The sequence below is a fragment of the Arachis hypogaea genome, chromosome 15 (assembly GCF_003086295.3).
Source record: "Arachis hypogaea cultivar Tifrunner chromosome 15, arahy.Tifrunner.gnm2.J5K5, whole genome shotgun sequence".
In the NCBI taxonomy this organism is placed as follows: domain Eukaryota; kingdom Viridiplantae; phylum Streptophyta; class Magnoliopsida; order Fabales; family Fabaceae; genus Arachis; species Arachis hypogaea.
In genome coordinates, this window is record NC_092050.1 from 75739571 (window position 1) to 75757582 (window position 18012).

Sequence of the window (18012 nt, forward strand, 5' to 3'; positions counted from 1 at the left end):
AAAAAATTGAGTATAATTTCAAAAATTAGAAAAAAAAAATAAAAGAAAATTGAAAACTAAATTAATTAATTAAAAAGATGTGGGTGAGGATTTTCGAAAAATGAAGAGAGAAAAAGTAGTTAGGAAGTTTTGAAATTTAAATTTTAAATTTGAAAATTAAATTTTGAATTTTAAATTTTTGAAATTTGAAATTCGAATTTTGAAATTTGAAATTTTGAATTTTGAATTTTGAAAAAGTCAACAATATAAGATAAGGATTTGAAAAAGATATGATTTTTGAAATTTTAAAACTAAGATAAGATGAAACAAAAAGTTTTAAAATAAAAATCTGAATTTTTAAGGGAAAATTTCGAAAATTACTTAAAATAAAGAGAAAAGATATTTTTGAATTTAATGATGAAAGAGAAAAACACACAAAAGACACAAGACTTAAAATTTTTAGATCTAATGCTCCTTGTTTTCGAAATATTTTGGAGGGAAAACACCAAGGAACACCAAACTTAAAAATTTTAAGATCAAAACACAAAGAAGACTCAAGAACACTTTGAAGATTCACAAGAACAACAAGAACAACAAAAAGAACACCAAACTTAAAATTTTTAGAAAACTTCAATAAAATTTTCGAAAATTATAAAAAAATTAACAAGAAAACATCAAACTTAAAGTTTGGCACAAGATTCAATCAAAGAAAAATTATTTTTAAAAAAGATTTTAAAAAGAAGATACCCAATCACCAAGAACATAAACCAACGCTCTAGCCAATTGAGCAGTAAATGTAACATTTGTTTTAAAGAGGTATTTTTAATAACTAAAAATAAATTTTTTGAAAACTAATGTTTTGAGAAAGCACAAATAAAACAAGAAAAGACACAGAACAAGAAAAACCAAAGATCAAACAAGAAAAATAAACAAGAACAACTTGAAGATCAAGGAAGAATAAAGAACACAAATTCGAAAATTTAAGAGAAAAAAATAAGAATGCAGTTGACACCAAACTTAAAACATGACACTAAACTCACAAAAAAATTAAAAATTAATAAAGAAAAATAATATTTTTGAAGAATTTTTTTTTTGAAAATAAATTAAAGGACTCAGATTTGATGACTCTATAGCAACAAAATAAATTATTCCTAAACTAAGCAACAAAATAAACCTTTAGTTGTTCAAACTCGAACAATCCCCGGCAACGGCGCCAAAAACTTGGTGCACAAAAATTACTTTACACTATGTAATTCCGCACGACTAACCAGCAAGTGCATTGGGTCGTCCAAGTAATACCTTACGTGAGTAAGGGTCGAATCCCACGGAGATTATTGGCTTGAAGCAAGCTATGGTTATCTTGTAACTCTTAGTCAGGATATAATATCAATAATAATTCTTAGTTTTAATTGTAAAAGTCAAGGGGCATAAAATAAATACTTGTTACTCAATAATGGAGAATATGTTGGGGTTTTGGAGATGCTTTGTCCTCTTTATTTCAGCTTTTCTCTTGTACTCCTCTCCACACACGCAAGGCTCCTTCCATGGCAAGCTGTATGTAAGGTGTCACCGTTGTCAATGGCTACTTCCCGTCCTCTCAATGAAAATGGTCCAAATGCTCTGTCACAGCACGGCTAATCATCTGTTGGTTCTCGATCATGTCGGAATAGAATCCCTTGATTCTTTTGCGTCTATCACTACGCCCAACAATCGCGAGTTTGAAGCTCGTCACAGCCATTCAATCCTTGAATCCTACTCAGAATACCACAGACAAGGTTTAGACTTTCCGGATTCTCATGAATGCCGCCATCAATTCTAGCTTATACCACGAAGATTCTGATTAAGAAATCTAAGAGATACTCATTCAATCTGATGTAGAACAGATGTGGTTGTCAGGCACACGTTCATGGATTGAGGAAGGTGATGAGTGTCACGGATCATCACCTTCTTCATAGTGAAGCGCGAATGAACATCTTAGATAGGAACAAGCGTGTTTGAATGGAAAACAGAGATAATTATATTAATTCATCAAGACGCTGCAGAGCTCCTCACTCCCAACAATGGAGTTTAGAGACTCATGCCGTCAAAGAGTACAAAGTTCAGATCTAAAAATGTCATGAGGTGCAAAATAAATCTCTAAAAGTTGTTTAAATACTAAACTAGTAACCTAGGTTTATAGAAAATGAGTAAACTATGATAGATAGTGCAGAAATCCACTTATGGGGCCCACTTGGTGTGTGCTGGGGCTGAGGCTTAAGCTTCTCACGTGCCTGGGCTATTTTGGGGGTTCAACGCCAGGTTGTAACCTGTTTCTGGCGTTGAACTCCAACTTGTAACTTGTTTCTGGCGCTGGACGCCAGACTGCAACATGAAACTGGCGTTGAATGCCAGTTTACGTCATCTATCCTTGAGCAAAGTATGGACTATTATATATTGCTGGAAAGATCTAGATGTCTACTTTCCAACGCAATTAAGAGCGCGCCATTTGGAGTTCTGTAGCTCCAGAAAATTCACTTTGAGTGCAGGGAGGTCAGAATCCAACAGCATCAGCAGTCCTTTTTCAGCCTGAATAAGATTTTTGCTCAGCTCCCTCAATTTCAGCCAAAAATACCTGAAATCACAGAAAAATACACAAACTCATAGTAAAGTCCAGAAATGTGATTTTTAATTAAAAACTAATAAAAATATACTAAAAACCGACAAAATCATACTAAAAACTAAGTAAAAACAATGCCAAAAAGTGTATAAATTATCCGCTTATCAGTGTTCGGGCACTCTGCTTTTCCATTTCTATCATTATCCATATGGCACCAAAAACTGGAGAATCCTCTTCAAGAAAGAGAAAATAGAAGGCTCCTGTAACCGGTCCATTTGACTTTAGCCAGTTCTTCTCCAAGACCCACGAGGATCACTTTAACGAAGTTGTGAGCAAAAAGAAGGTGATCCCGGAGGTCTGATTTAATTTGCAACCAGATGAATATCTGGAGATCCAGGAAAAAATTCTGAGAAGGGGTTGGGGAGTTTTGTGCAACCTCGTAAGCAATGTTGGTGTTCTGATGGGCAGGGAGTTCTACACCAATACTTGGGTAACATACAAGCATGTCAAGGGCGTGAACCCCGACCCAAAGAACTGGCACACTATGGTCTGAGGGAGGATCCTAGAGTTTAGTCTGGAGAGAGTGAGGGATATACTTCAGCTGCCACCATCTAGAGATGATCCCACTTTTACACTCACACAGTCAACACTGATCAGAGACTGGACCACGTCCTCACTTATGTATATGCCTCATCGGAGCATAGTAGAGGCGTGATGCTACGGGGCAGCCATAACAGTTGGGAAGGCATGATCTGAAGCTTGCTGCTCGGAGAAGGTTGGAGTTCATTCAGTGCTCCATCATTCCCATGAGTAACTGGTCTGAAGTTACTATTGACCGATTTGTGATGATTCACTGTATCATGCTCCGTAATTAGGTGGAGGTGTATCATGTGATCCCTGAGGAGCTTTATGACATAGCCGCGAAGGCCTCCACTTCTGCTAGATTGGCCTTCCCCCCATCTCATCTTCCGCCTATATGAGGCCGCTCGAGTTCGCATTGATGGAGACACTCCTATTAACGTCGATAGGCCGATCACTAGGAGGGGTATGGAGTACGCTAAGGAGCATGGATGAGCACTGCCTCAGGAGCCAGTTCCCCCTCCTCAGCAGGAGCAGCCTGAAATGCCTCAGGGATATTATTTCCCTCCACGTGATTATTGGGATCAGTTGACCACATCTATTGGGTAGCTGACATCATCAGTCGATCAGCTGAGGATAGAGCATCAGGACCACTCTGCCCTCCTTCATAAGCTAGTAGAGGAGCAGCAGAATCAGAGGTGAGAGTTGGAGGAGCTGAGGCACTGGAGAGGATTCCCAAGAGGGAGCAGCCACCAGGACTGAGGTGGTTAAGTTTCATTATTTTCTACTTTAATTATTTTCTATTTTTTAGTATTTTATTTTGTTTTTTGTTATCTGTTTGAAGCCTTTGCATGCTTATTAGTAGTTGTTTATTGTTTTTCTAGCTTAGTTATTTAAATTTATATTTTGTGTTTATTTTGAAAAAAATGTCTCATGTATTGCTCATTGAGCTTGAAAAATCAGAAAAAAAAAAGTAGTAAAATGCATGAGACTTGAGTTATATATTCTGAGCTATCCTAGTTATTTTAACTGTTGGTATTATCTATGATTCTGAATGTATGAATTGAATAGTGCATAATTGATATTGAAGTCAAGAATATTGATTCTTGAGGTATTGGAACTTAGAGAAATATTATGAATTCTCTAAATTAAACAAGAAATTAATCCTTGAAGCAAAAGAAAAAGAAAATAAAAAGCAAGGTCAAAGGCTATGAGCATCAATGACTAGGAAGGTCAAATATGATTAAAAGCTCAAAGAGTTATTTTCTTAGCTATATGTTTGTGGTGTGAATGTGTCAAGTAACCCTTGAGACAGAGCACTAAGAGTCGAGACCAAGTGCAATTACAGAATATACCAAAGGCTCTAAACACTACTGACTGGGAGAAATTAAAAGAAAATTTTGAACTCAAAGGGTTCCCCAGTTAAGTGCTTGTGGTGTTTTTGTGTCAAGTTAAGCTTGAGACAAAACACTTAGGGTCACGGCTAGGCTCAAGGTGCAAAGCACCAAATAAAAGATAAGAAAAAGCTATGTTTAAGGATTAATTAGAGCTTAAAAAGAAAGAGAACCCATCATGAAAGGGATGAATGAAAGACTGAATAATGAAAGGAATGACTGAGAGTGTTGAATGAATGACTAAATGCCTAGCAATGTTGAGGGATTCATCCTGCTTGCTCAGTGCTTGAATATATAGTGGGGACACCCACAAGCTGAGAACTGTTATCCAGATGTAGGCATTTTGGTGAAATTTAAAGTCAACTGAACAGTTATGCCGAGGGGCTTAATACAATCTAAAGTCAACTGAACGGCTATGCCATAGGGCTTAATACAATAATTTAAAGTTGATTGAATGGCTTCGACTATAGAACTTATATGCAACTGAACATCTGAAAAACCATATCTAAGACTGGTTCTTAGGTAATGTCGAGCTGTAGGGTGTAAATCGACACGTGAGCTCATGGTTGATGTGTGAGCATCTTTTCTTTATTTTCTATTTATTCTTGCTATAAACTTATTAAGTTTTAATTTAAATTTTAGTGTTTGAAGCCTACTTGGATGCTACTTTGAGTCACTTTAGTATTTTAATTATTTCAGGTGAAGTTTGGATTGGTTTGGCGGAGTTCGTGTGCAAGAAAATAGAAGAGTTTGGAACCTGCCAAGCCGCGCTAAATGCAGACCTAGATGTTTAGTGCCAGCAACTCAAAAATGCGTGGAAGCCTTTGCCCATTGGGGTGCCTGGTGTTTAGTGCCAGGAAGATAGAATCAAAGGAGGAGCTTTTGCCCACAAGGGCGCTAAATGCCGAATCTGGCATTTAGCACCAATGACACGGATCCACCTTTACCTAAGGAGCATCTTTAGTTGGGTTTAGCTTTTAATTATTGTATTTTCTTTTATTTAGTTATTTTTATTTATAAACAAAATATTTTAGCTTTAGAATTTATTATTTTATTTTAGTTTCAAATCAAATTAGGTTAGATATAAAAGGAAAAAGATTTAGCCCTTCGGGGAATCTTCTCTCTTACGCTCTTTCACATTTTCCATACCCTAGTTTTCTCTCTGAGTCATGAGCCACCAAACCTCCTTGGTTAATGTTAGGAGCTCTGTTTATTTCTATGGATTAACACTATTATCATTCTATTTTAATTAATGTATTGATTCAGTTTCAAGGATTACTTTTGCTCTTCATCTTATGAATCTGGGTATATCGGAAGAACAACCCTTGTTCTATATGAATTCTTGTGATTCTTGAAAAAGTTATCTCACTTGAATACTAGCTTGAAAGTAAATTTCTCCTAAACTTCTAATTACTTGGACTTAACGGGATACATGACATATAATCCTCTTGTATCTGGGTAATTAAGGTTTTTGTGGCTATATGCTGATTAGTGTTAATAATATATTGTCTTTGAAGACATGACGACAAGTAACAGAGGTAGAACGAGTAGGTCTCGTGGTCGTGGTAGAGGAAGAATTTCCACCGGATCCCCGGAGACTGCTCAGTCATCGCCCTCTACCCCGAATATCCCATTGACCCTTGTGACGTCACAGGCAAGTCCAGCAGACTAGCAGTTCATCATTGTCCGAAACCCAAACTACGTGGCTCTTTCTGCTACCCTCCCCCCCTCTGATCTAAAAATCGCAGATAGAGATTTGATCTGTACACTAATAGAATCGAATTGTTGATTTCAGATAGATACCTACATATTCGATCTACGAATCTCCAAATTCGCATATTATTAATTAAAAATAAATAAATAATATATGTTAGTTTCTGAAATCAAACAAACCCTATTACTTCCTTTCACTTTCAGCACTTCTCTCTCATCCACTCACCTCACTTCTTCTTCTCTAAAATCTCTCTCACCGGCCACCAGTTCCTCTTCACTTTTTGCCCTCAATCATGTCACTCCTCTGTGCCGCTAGCATCGTCCAATCCTCTCTCCCTCAGTCAATCACCCTCACCCTCAATCCTCTGCTCAACGCTTGGCTTCGTCGCTTGCCACTCATTACTCCTCGCTTCCTTGTCATTCTACTTCTAGCTTTAGCCTCTATTCCTCGCCTCTATTTCAGTGTTCTTCCTCGCCTCCTTGTCATTCTACTTCTGGCCTTTGGAATTCCTTCTATATTTGGGTTAAATTTTTTTATTTTAAATTTAAATATTATTAAGTAAATTTAGAAACTATTAGGTATTAATTTTCTTTGGTACTATTGTTAGAAAATTCTAGATCTATATGACTGATGTGAAATTTGGTGTTATTATTAACTATGAAATTTCTAATTTTTCCTATTGTGAATTGTATTTTGGTTCTGGTTCTTGGTTTATGAAAAAAGATGTTTCAATTTTATTTTTTTTTTAGCTTTTTAAATTTTTAGGTATATTTTCTATCTTTTATTTTTTAATCGGATATATTCGATATCTGACTTATCTGATTCACAAATGTGCAGAGCAGATCGAATCAGATCTAATCCTAAAAGATGTAGATATTAGATCCGATCCGATCTATGAACATCCTACGTGTATTTTGAAAATATCAAATTTTTTATTTGATAGTGCTAGCTGAACAAGTCTTTTAAGTACTGAATCAAACCAAGTTGACCTAATAACTTATTAGCCTAACAAAAATCATCTTCAGCAAATGTGTGCGTGAATCACAAATTTAAATACTTTTTTCTGAAACACACAAAATTTTTGTGGTTTTATTTACAAATTTTTATTTTTTATTTCATCCACAAATTTATATGTTTTTCTTAAAAATTATTTGATTTTTTAACATGTTTGTTATAAGAAATTCGTCCCCCAAATTGAAAAAAAAAAGGGGAAAAAACACATAAGCCTTACAAACAACAAGCACAAGAATTATAAAGATGAACATAAATTTTTTGTATTTATCGTCAAAATGGAGGGAAAATGTAAAATTTATGTGTTTTTTTTTTTTTTCAAAAACTTGTGTGTTTCTAAACATTTGTTATTAATATAAAAAATATCCTAAAATTAAAAAAATAAAAAAACTAAACATTTCAAAAACAAAAAATACAAAATATTCATGAAATCAAACAAAGAATTTGTGAAGTTAAACATAGAATAATTAAGGATTAAGTACTGTTTTCGTCCCTAAGGTCTGAGGCCAAAATCAAAATCGTCCTCGATCTTTTTTTGTTATTAAAATCATCCTCAACATTACAAAATATTATAAAATCGTCCTTTTCAATTTTAATTTTATTTTTTATATCAAATTACCTTTAATAATTAATATAAATAATAAAAATAATATTAAAAAATAAAAACCAACCCTTCCCCCTCACAACCTGCACTCCCACTCCCTATCTCTTCTCTTTCTTCTCTCCCCATTCCCTTCATCGGATGAGACGTCTCTCCAGTATAAAACACATAACTCTCCTTTCCCAATTCAATGCAGCTACAGCTATACTCAGGTTGTTTCTTAACTTCCATTACCATCATCATTTTCCTCACCTTTGAAACATTTTTTCACATACCAGCCCCAGCATAAACATTAGATAACAATATATAGGACGAAGACTCTTCAGGTTTTAAGCTCAATATATGATTAGCAATCCTAATCGCCATCTTGGCATTACCATGGTGCTTACAAGCACTCAGTAAAGCAGCCCAAGTAGGTTCATCAGGAGTAAATCAATCCAGCGCGACCCTTGCCAACCAAACCAGCGTGACTACAGGCATAAATCAATCCAAAAAATGTCACCTCACTCGACTTAACATCAGCCGAAACCATGCTGTCACAGAGCCAATGCTTCCTCAGCTCTTCCATGCTGCGCACTGCCGACAATAATAGAAGTTCAAGAAACCACATCTTTCCTCCACATCCCAAAGAACACACTCTTGGCCGCATCTAGGTCGCTACACTTGGCATACATATCCACAAGCTTTGAGGGATTGGGAAAGGGGGAGGGGTTATGAGGAAGGGGATGGGGAGAGAAGAAAGGGAAGAGATTACGGAGTGGGGGTATAGGTGGAGGGGGGAGGATTTATTTTTATTTTTTAATATTATTTTTATTATTTATATTAATTATTAAGGGTAATTTGATAAAAAAAAATAAAATTAAAGTAGAAAATGACGATTTTATAACGTTTTGTAACGTTGAGGATGATTTTAATAACAAAAAAAGGTCAGGAACGATTTTGATTTTGGCCTCAGACCTTAGGGACGAAAACAGTACTTAACCCAATAATTAATCACAAAAACAAAATACGAAAGTACAAAAATTCTTAACTGTGAAATAATATAAATTTTTGTTATATAGACATGGAAGTTTTATAAAAAAAAAGAGCTCAATATGATTTGTATGCTACCAAAACTAAATATAGAATTATTTTGTAACAAACACAAGACTCAATTTTTCCCATATTTCCCTTTTAACGAAATAAAGAAAATTAATTATATTACCTTATAATTTCAATTATAATATTTGATTGAAAACCAATTTCAATTTTTTGATGATAAATACAAAAAATTAGCACAAAAAATTTATGTTCATCTTTATAACTCTTGTGCTTGTTGTTTGTAATATATTAAGAAATTAATATGTTAATTTTACATAAAGAATTGTGTGTGTGCTAATTTATGTTAATATAAAGAATTGTGTGCTAATTTAGGAAATATATTCTTTAAAAAAAAATTTTGGTGCTTTTCTATTGTTTTTTAAGAAATTAATTTTTTTGTTAATATATTATTCATTTTTTAAATTTATTAGATAAATATTTTTGTCATTATTTTAATATTGACGTGACTTTATTTATATCATATTTTTTTACCTTAAAATTACTATAAAAAACTTTTAAAATGTTAAATTTTAAAAGCACCAAATAAAGAGATATATATATTATCAGAAAAAACATAGTTAAAAAAATAATGATAATAATATTATCCTGATTCAAAAAGAGTATATATAAATCAAAATACATGTTAGTTATTTACAAAAGATAATTTTACTTAAATGTCATGAATATTTATATTTGTCTTCATTTTTTTTAAGTGGTAAGCCAAAATATGAATTTGGATCTAAAGAGGCTTCATTTTCCTATAAATAGTGAAAAAACAAAAGAAATAAGAATGATTGTCTTTTTTGTTTTTTAATATCAAACTATAAGAATAATTAATAAATAAAATAGGAGAATATAAAAATTGTGTGTTTGAAATAGTACCATAATAAAAAAATTTTACATTAAAATAGTATCATAATAAAAAAATTCAAATATTAAATTATTAGTGTAAATTTTTTTTAAGTGAATAATTAACAATCATAATACAATGTATTATAGATATATGTAACATAGTATATTAGAAATAATTAAAAGTTTACTAAGTATGAATTAAAGTTTTTAAAAAATGATAATTTATACTCACTAATATTATCACCGTTCTATCTATTACTTTGATTTGGACCAATTTTATTATTATTATTATTATTATTATTATTATTATTATTATTATTATTATTATTATTATTATTATTATTATTATTATTATTATTATTATTATTATTATTATTATTATTATTATTATTATTACCTGAATGTTTAAAAGCAAATCTAATATTGGCATGAGATTAGTATGTTTTTAAAATCTATTAATGTATTCAATAATATTAATAAGAGATGAAATGAGAAGAGAAAAATGAGTAAGAGGTGAAAGATATCAGGTGACGTCAAAGGTAGCCAAGTAGAATAATGGGAGTTTTTTCAGAGATGAATAACTGACATTAAGTGAGAAGTTAATTAGAAAGGGTAATACTGTAAAGAAATCTTGGACACCAAACCCATGTATTTCCATTATATACTGTTATAGATAAAATGAAATCTTATATCTATATCTATAATCTATAACAATATAATGCCAATACATGGGTTTGGTGTCCAAAATTCTTTTCCAATTTTATCCTTCCTAATAATCTATCTCACTATATGTCAGTTATTCCATATTAAAAAACTTTCACTACTTTATCTACTCTCTCATTATATACATTCACGTTCTCTCTTATCTAATTAATTCACACAATTATGAAACTTATATAATTGTGTGAATTAATTACATAAGAGAGAACCTGAATGTATATGATGAGAGAGTAGATAAAGTAGTGAAAGTTTTTTGATATGGAATAACTGACATATAGTGGGATAGATTATTAGAAAGGGTAAAATTGAAAAAGAATTTTGGACACCAAACCCATATATTGGTATATTATATATATTATATATATATAAATTTAAACTTATAAAATTGTGAAGATTAACATAAAAAGATTGTATAAACTAGAGATGTAAATGAAGCGCGACGAGATGAGACAGGGATAGGAGAGGCCTCTCCGATCACCGTCCTTAAATAAGTTGGGGAAGAAGGGTTATGAAATTTGAAATTTGGGGAAGAAGATACAAGGGATAATTTGGGAATTTTATTAAAAAATCAACAAAAAATCACGGTTTGGATACTATTGTCACACGGAACCCATCTTTTATGGGTACAACGTTAGTTTTCTTATTTGATGAGTACTTTTGTCAGCGTTCGCAAAATTTATGGGTACAAATGGTAGTTTTTCCATTCTCTTTGTTTCCGCCTCGATCCCGCCTTAAAGGATAACTAAGCCACATTTCTTATTCTCTGTTTTTCTAATCTCCACAAGAATTCACATTCTCTATCTCTATATATATATTAAAATTTAACATTTAAGTTAAAAAAAAACATAATATAAAAATTAAAATAAATCTTAAAAAATATATATATATTACAAATGAGATTACTAAAATACATATAATAATACCTAAAATATTAAGAATAATTAAGTAAATTTGTATTATTCAAAGAGCATGGGGAACAGAACAGGGATCTCTGTTCGGTACCTACCTTTGTCTTGGAGAAATTTTTTTCCATCTTCGGTTTCTAATTAGAGCAATATCCGCAGGGAATTTTGTGTCTTAGGAAGTTTTTTCACTCTTATAAAAACAAATTAAAAATGCATAATTTTTTTCTTGCTTCTACTGGTGTGAAATAATAAAAAATTTGTTGATGACTTCAAAGATTAGTGTCAACTATGTGATATGTGATATGTGAGGTGGACACAATGAATAAGTTTTTTTTTTGTTAGTCATTGGTGCTTTCTAAGGAATATAAATAAAAGGCTTTGCTATAGAAAATTTTCGAACCCAAAAATTATAAAAACTGCCTTTTATGTTGATACAACGAAATGTAAATAATGTCTGATTGGCAAAATTTGAGGTACGTGATAGTATATTCGATTTCTCATAGATGACATAGGCGGCTCATCCTTGTTTTGTTTACCATTATTTTTGTTTTGCTTTCTTTTCGTTTCTTATTAACCTTTGCTCACCAAAAAATATAAAATTTATCCGTGGTTGCTCCTTCTTTAGACTCTCTTCTGCTTTCATAGTTATTAAATTCGACTCGATTTGGCCAATTCAACCGAAAATTCGGTTATCTAAATATTTGGCCGGACTAAGTCACTCTTCAAACTGTCCAAACATCAGACCAGATAAAAACCGATTTTGACCGGTGAGGTTTTCTTAATCAAACCGATGATTCGGCCAGTTTACGTAATTCCGATTGCGTCATGCATTTTTTTTTTTGAGAAAAGGATAAATAAGTTATTGACCTTTTGATTCGCAGATATTTAAGTTTTCGAGAATTTGAAAATACATTTAAGTCCTCGAGGATTTAAAAATACATTTAAGTCCTTGACCTTTTCAAAACTTGGACATATCGATCCCTCATGTTTACTTGGGTCTGTTAGACTCAACGAAAAAATCAAACGTGACTCTTGTTGTACTGACTTGGTTGATATGGATGCACACATGAAAGAGTTTTTAAGATTGGACAAATTAGACTCAAAGATGAATATGTCTAGATTTTAAAGATGTCAGGAGACTTAAATGTATTTTAAATTCTCGGAAACTTAAATATGGGTAGACTTAAAGGTCAAGAATTAATTTGTCATTTTTTTTAAATATTTTGGAAATGATGCCGCTTCACTTCATCAAAAGTTCAAACGCTTTTGCCCTAGGCCTACCTTCTTTGTCTGGTCACTCTCTCCCTGTCCTTAAGCCTGAAGCTTGAGCTCACTCACCTCTCTCACTGTGGCTCACTGGCTCTCGCACTCAAGCTCTCTCCCTCTCTCGTCTCCGGTCTCCCATCAAGCTCGTCGTCGGTCTCTGTGTCGTCAATCGTCACCCTCTCGCACTGGGTCGCACTCGCGTCCCTTCCCTGCGCTCGTCGTTGCCAGCAGCAGAAGCAGTAGGTCCCGGCTGGTCATCTTCATCGCTCACCGTCTCGCACTCAGTCGCGTGCCTTCCTTCTGCTCTCGGCGTCAGAGGCAGAAGCAGAAGGTCCTGGGGCTGGTCATCGTTGTCGTCTTCTTGCTTCGGGTCTCGCCGTCAGCTTCTTTCGTGCAACCCGAATCGATTTGGTGAGTTCCAACAAATTCTCCCGTTCTCTGTTTCAGTTTTGTTGCTGTAATTCATCACTGCACTTTGATTTTGTTGCTGAAAGGTGTATTTATTGTTGAAAATATCATTGAACTAGTTTTTTTCGGAAAAAATCATCACTGGCATGAATTTTTTACCTTGAATAATATGTTGAAAATATTACTGAGCTAGTTTTTGTTGTTGCTGAAAATCATCACTAAGTTGAATTTGTTAGTGATTGAACCTTGAATTTGTTGCCGTCATGCTGAATAATCTTAGTTAAATTTTTGTTAGTGATTGAAGCCTGAATTTGTTAGGGATTAAACCTTGAATTTGTTGTTAAAAATCATTAGAGTTGAATGTTACTGATTATCATGAACCTTGAACTGACTTGCTGAAATAATCACTTAGCTAAAGTTTTTTCTTTGAAAATCATCATTAAGTTGAATTTGTTGTTGAAAATTGTTCTGAGATGAATTTTTCTATTTTTTTTTTTGGGATAGAATTTTAATTTGGAAATGTCTTCATCACAAACACCATTAGAAATCGGTTGTGTTATCTTGTGTTCTCTCTTGTTCATTTAAATTGAAAAACTATTTTGTATTAGTGACGAATTTATTATTATTTTTTTACATAAGCAGTTATGTTTAATACTTGATTTTTACTAATATGTTTATGAAGAGATGCATTTTAACTTTTAATTTTATTTTTATAATTTTACATTTTTATTCAATTATGACCGGTTTAATCGGGTGAATTAGTGACCCACCAGTTGAACCAATAATTCAGTTTATGACCGGGTCAACTACCGGTCCGGTTCTGACCGGCTTCTGTTTGGCAGTGGCCTTTACTCGTGGCTGTGCTTTACCGCCGCCGTGGCCTCTCTCTCGGTTGTGGCCAGGGCTACCATCCCAAGCACCGCGATGTCTCTCCTCTCCACATTGTTTGTTCCAAGCGCCATCGTGATCAGCGCTTCTTTCTCTGGCGGTACTTTGCTTCCTCTCTCAACTCGGCTCTGCCATCTGTCTCTTTCCCTCTTGGTTCATTTCTCAACCATAAAATTGCAGGAATGATGACATATGAAGGATCAATGGTAGCTTGAATTTCTTTCACAATTCAGAAATACATGAAAAGTTCGATAGTGAAATAAAAATCCGTTTGCGCAGAGAAAGAGAATGATGGGAAGTCTGACTCTGAACCTGAGAGTGACACCTTGTAGCTCCTTCACCACCTGCCTTCTTCACCCTCCTTCTCTTTCCAAACCCTCCTTTCTCATTCAACCCTCCAATATCCCAACAACCTCACTCTCCCTCTCCGCTTCTTCTTCTTCCTATGATGCACCAATCTCTACACCAACCCCCATTTTCCTCCCTTATCTCCAACAGCAAGAGGAAGATGTTGAGGCTATAGAAATAATACATGAAGAACAAAAAGAAGCACAAGAAGAAGAGCAACCCTGTGACCCAATCTATAAATTCTTCAAAGAAAGGACTTTGGTTCCTTCGCAAGACCCTCTAATTCAAGGCAAATTGACCCTCCAGAAGAACCGTCAAATTTCTTGGCACCTTGCTGTGGATACCGCCCTTGACTCTGATGAACAACAAGAGGAAGAAATTGAGATGGGTTTGGACCAAGTTCCATATAGTATTGAGGAAGAAGAAGGTGAAGACAACAAAATCGGGTGGAAGAAGGAACTCCCACAGGGCATTATTGGAGAAATTGTTCATCTGGCAAGGAACCTCCCTGAGAATTTGACACTTGAAGAGGCTTTGGACAAAGGCTTTGAAGGGAGGGTCAGTGAGGAAGATTGCTGGGAGGTTCTTGAAGTTCTTGAGGAGGAGAAGTTTATATTATGTTGCTTGTACTTCTTTCAGTGGATGAGGTCTCAGGAGCCTTCGCTTGTTACACCGCGCTCGTGTACTGTGTTGGTCCCGGCATTGGGGCGGGCGAGGATGGGTGATAAGTTGATGGTTTTGTTCAGCAACTTGCCATCCACAATGGAGTTCAAAGATGTTCATGTTTATAATGCTGCAATTTCAGGCCTTCTGGATGGTGGCAGGTGCATAATTCTTGACCTTTTTTAATGTAATTTGTTTGTCGCTCAGGAAGATTAGTGTAAGTAAAAAAGATGCAAATCAAATACTTGTTAGGGCTTGTTTGGGTGAGATTCTAAGAAAAGATCTTTTTTCGAGTTATCTTTTTTTAAAAGATCTTATAGAGAAGTAAAAGTAATTTTATATTTGAATATCTCATGTAAAAAAGTCTTTTTATCAATCAATTATGTTTAGGTATAACAATATAAAAGTACTTTTTTGTTTATTTATTACATGAAAAATATCTTTTTTTTAAGGAAAAAAGATCTTTTAAAAAAAGATGTAAATTACAGCTTCTCAAAAAAGATCTTTTTTTGATTTTACTAGTGCTTTTACTTTTACTACTAGAAATTTGCCAAACACGTTAAAAAATAAAAAAAAATCTTTTTTCATTGAAAAAAGATCTTTTTTTAACAAAATAATGACGCCCAAACATGCACTTAGTCTTGCTTATATTGAAAATTAGACGCTTGTTGTTTTGAGTATGGATGGGGTAGACACATATATGACATGACAGCAATGTGGTGACATTTAATCCTTATAGCCGCCTCCACTCAGTGGGATAAAGGTTTTGTTGTTGATCAATATTGTTAGTATGTATTACATTAGAAATGACTTAATGCAGCATCTTTGAGCTGCAATTCTGGCAAAATATATTGTTTTCTTATAGTTTTTATTTTTTATTTTTTTTAAATGTTTCTGTATTTTATATGGGTTCTTGAAATTGCTCGAAATAAAATTTATGAAACGTTTTTTCTTTGTTTGATCATTACCTTGTTGATGATTCAGCAAGATGTTGGTTATTCCAGTGAGGGCTAAGTGTCTTCATTCCAATTTCATTTTCCATTTATGGCACGTTGAAGTCCTTTAACCTGTAGGACTATTCTGTTTTAGCCTCTTAGGTTCATTTCGTTAGTTTGTTATGAAGCAGCCTATAAACAACGATAAACTTTATCAAAACTTTATGACCTTATTGCACAAGAACTAAGATAATCTGACTCTTTTTAGGTATGAAGATGCTTGGAAGGTGTACGAGGTAATGGAAACTGAAAATATTCGACCAGATCATGTTACGTGCTCTATTATGATTGTCCTTATGAGAACACTTGGCCATAGTGCGAAAGATGCATGGCAGTTTTTTGAGAAAATGAACAAAAAAGGGGTCCAATGGTCTGAAGAAGTTTTAGGTGCATTAATAAAGTCATTTTGTGTTGAGGGTCTAGTGAATGAAGCTCTCATCATCCAAATCGAAATGGAGAAGAAGGGGATCTCTCCAAATGCAATTGTGTATAACACTCTTATGGATGCATATTGTAAATCTAATCATGTAGAAGAAGCTGAAGGTCTTTTTGTTGAGATGAAATCTAAAGGGATTAAGCCGACTGAGGCTACCTTCAACATTCTAATGCATGCATACAGCAGAAGAATGTAGCCGAAGATTGTGGAAAAGCTTCTGGAAGAAATGCAGGATGTTGGCTTGAAGCCAAATGTGAAATCATATACTTGTCTAATTAGCGCAAACGGGAAGCAGAAAAAGATGTGTGACATGGCCTCCGATGCATTCTTGAAGATGAAGAAAGTTGGCATACAACCCACTTCACATTCTTATACAGCTCTGATACATGCGTATTCGATTAGTGGCTGGCATGAGAAAGCTTATGCTGCATATGAAAGCATGCAAAGGGAAGGAATCAAACCTTCCATAGAAACCTACACTGCTTTACTAGATGCATTTAGGCGTGCCGGTGACGTGGCAGAAATTGGCGAGTTAAGAAATTATTATAAGAGATGCGTTGCAAGTATAGTTCTCAACCAACCGAAATTCCGCTTATCAAATTAGAAGGGTTGTCACAAAATTAGAATTAAAATACTGGGAGTACGAATCACAGATCGTCTCCCAACGAGTTGCATAAAGGTGTGCTATTTTATTAATCAGATGTTCTCTAAAATGGTTTGAGTTGATAAACAGGAAATTAAATCAAAGAAATTATGTAATTTAAATAAAAACCTTGACTGGAAGTAGATTAGTTGGAAGCTCTATCCTTGATGGAGTTCTCTCAAGTTCAATTGATAATTGAAGGTTGTCTGCTCAGTTATCCTTTACCGGATAAAGGAAAGTCAAGCAAGTCGGAAGTCAATTTCTATTCACAAGTTCTAATCCTCACCCTTGGGAAGGACTACTGTCAGTGATTAGAGGGCGACCCAACGCTAATCCCAATTATAATTTTACTCTTGAGCATCCAACTCAAGGTCCTCCTTTCAATCAACTCCCAATCAAGTCATGGAACTACTCGCTCATTATGATTGTGAAATTCATGAAATAAGAAGGGAAAATAAAGAAAGACATGATAAATAATAATAAAAAAGATCAATAAAAATAGAAATAGTTCTTGTATTAATAAATTCAAAAAAATAGTTCAATAGTAACTCTGAATAAAATAAGGATATGAAAGAGTAAGTGACAAGTAAGGAAACAAACTAGAATGATGAAGTTTTGATGGAGGTAATAACTCTTCTCAATATCCCAATTCGAAAAGCAATAAAATCAAAATCCTAAGAACTATGAATGTGTAGAGAGAAAACCTAGAGGAGGAGTAAAATCATATCTAAAATTAAAATTATGCGGAATGAACGTTCTTTTCTTTGTCTTTGCATGTTCCCTGGCTCTAATCTGATTTTCTGAGCCGAAAACTGGGTCAAAACAGGGCCTAAAATCGCCCCCAGCGAATTCTGCATATTCTGCAGATCGCGCACGTCACGCGATCGCGTCATCCAGCATCTTGCCTTGCCAGCCGTGCGCGTCGTCCACGCCT

At 34.1% G+C, this 18012-nt stretch overlaps 1 protein-coding gene across 1 annotated transcript; it reads left to right on the top strand.

The window, feature by feature from the left end:
• Nucleotides 1-13798: 13798 nt before the first annotated feature.
• Nucleotides 13799-17206, top strand: LOC112750276 (pentatricopeptide repeat-containing protein At5g50280, chloroplastic). Its single transcript, XM_025798919.3, has 2 exons — nucleotides 13799-15165; nucleotides 16208-17206. Exons 1-2 carry the CDS (start codon nucleotides 14282-14284, stop codon nucleotides 16629-16631), a joined length of 1308 nt encoding a protein of 435 aa, XP_025654704.1. The 5' UTR covers nucleotides 13799-14281; the 3' UTR covers nucleotides 16632-17206.
• Nucleotides 17207-18012: the final 806 nt, after the last annotated feature.

Bases quoted from the DNA above. Each gene is read 5' to 3' on its own strand.
- LOC112750276 (XM_025798919.3), top strand. From the start codon at position 14,282: ATGATGGGAAGTCTGACTCTGAACCTGAGAGTGACACCTTGTAGCTCC. The intron at 15,166-16,207 runs GTGCATAATTCT...GACTCTTTTTAG, and splicing joins GGCCTTCTGGATGGTGGCAG to GTATGAAGATGCTTGGAAGG.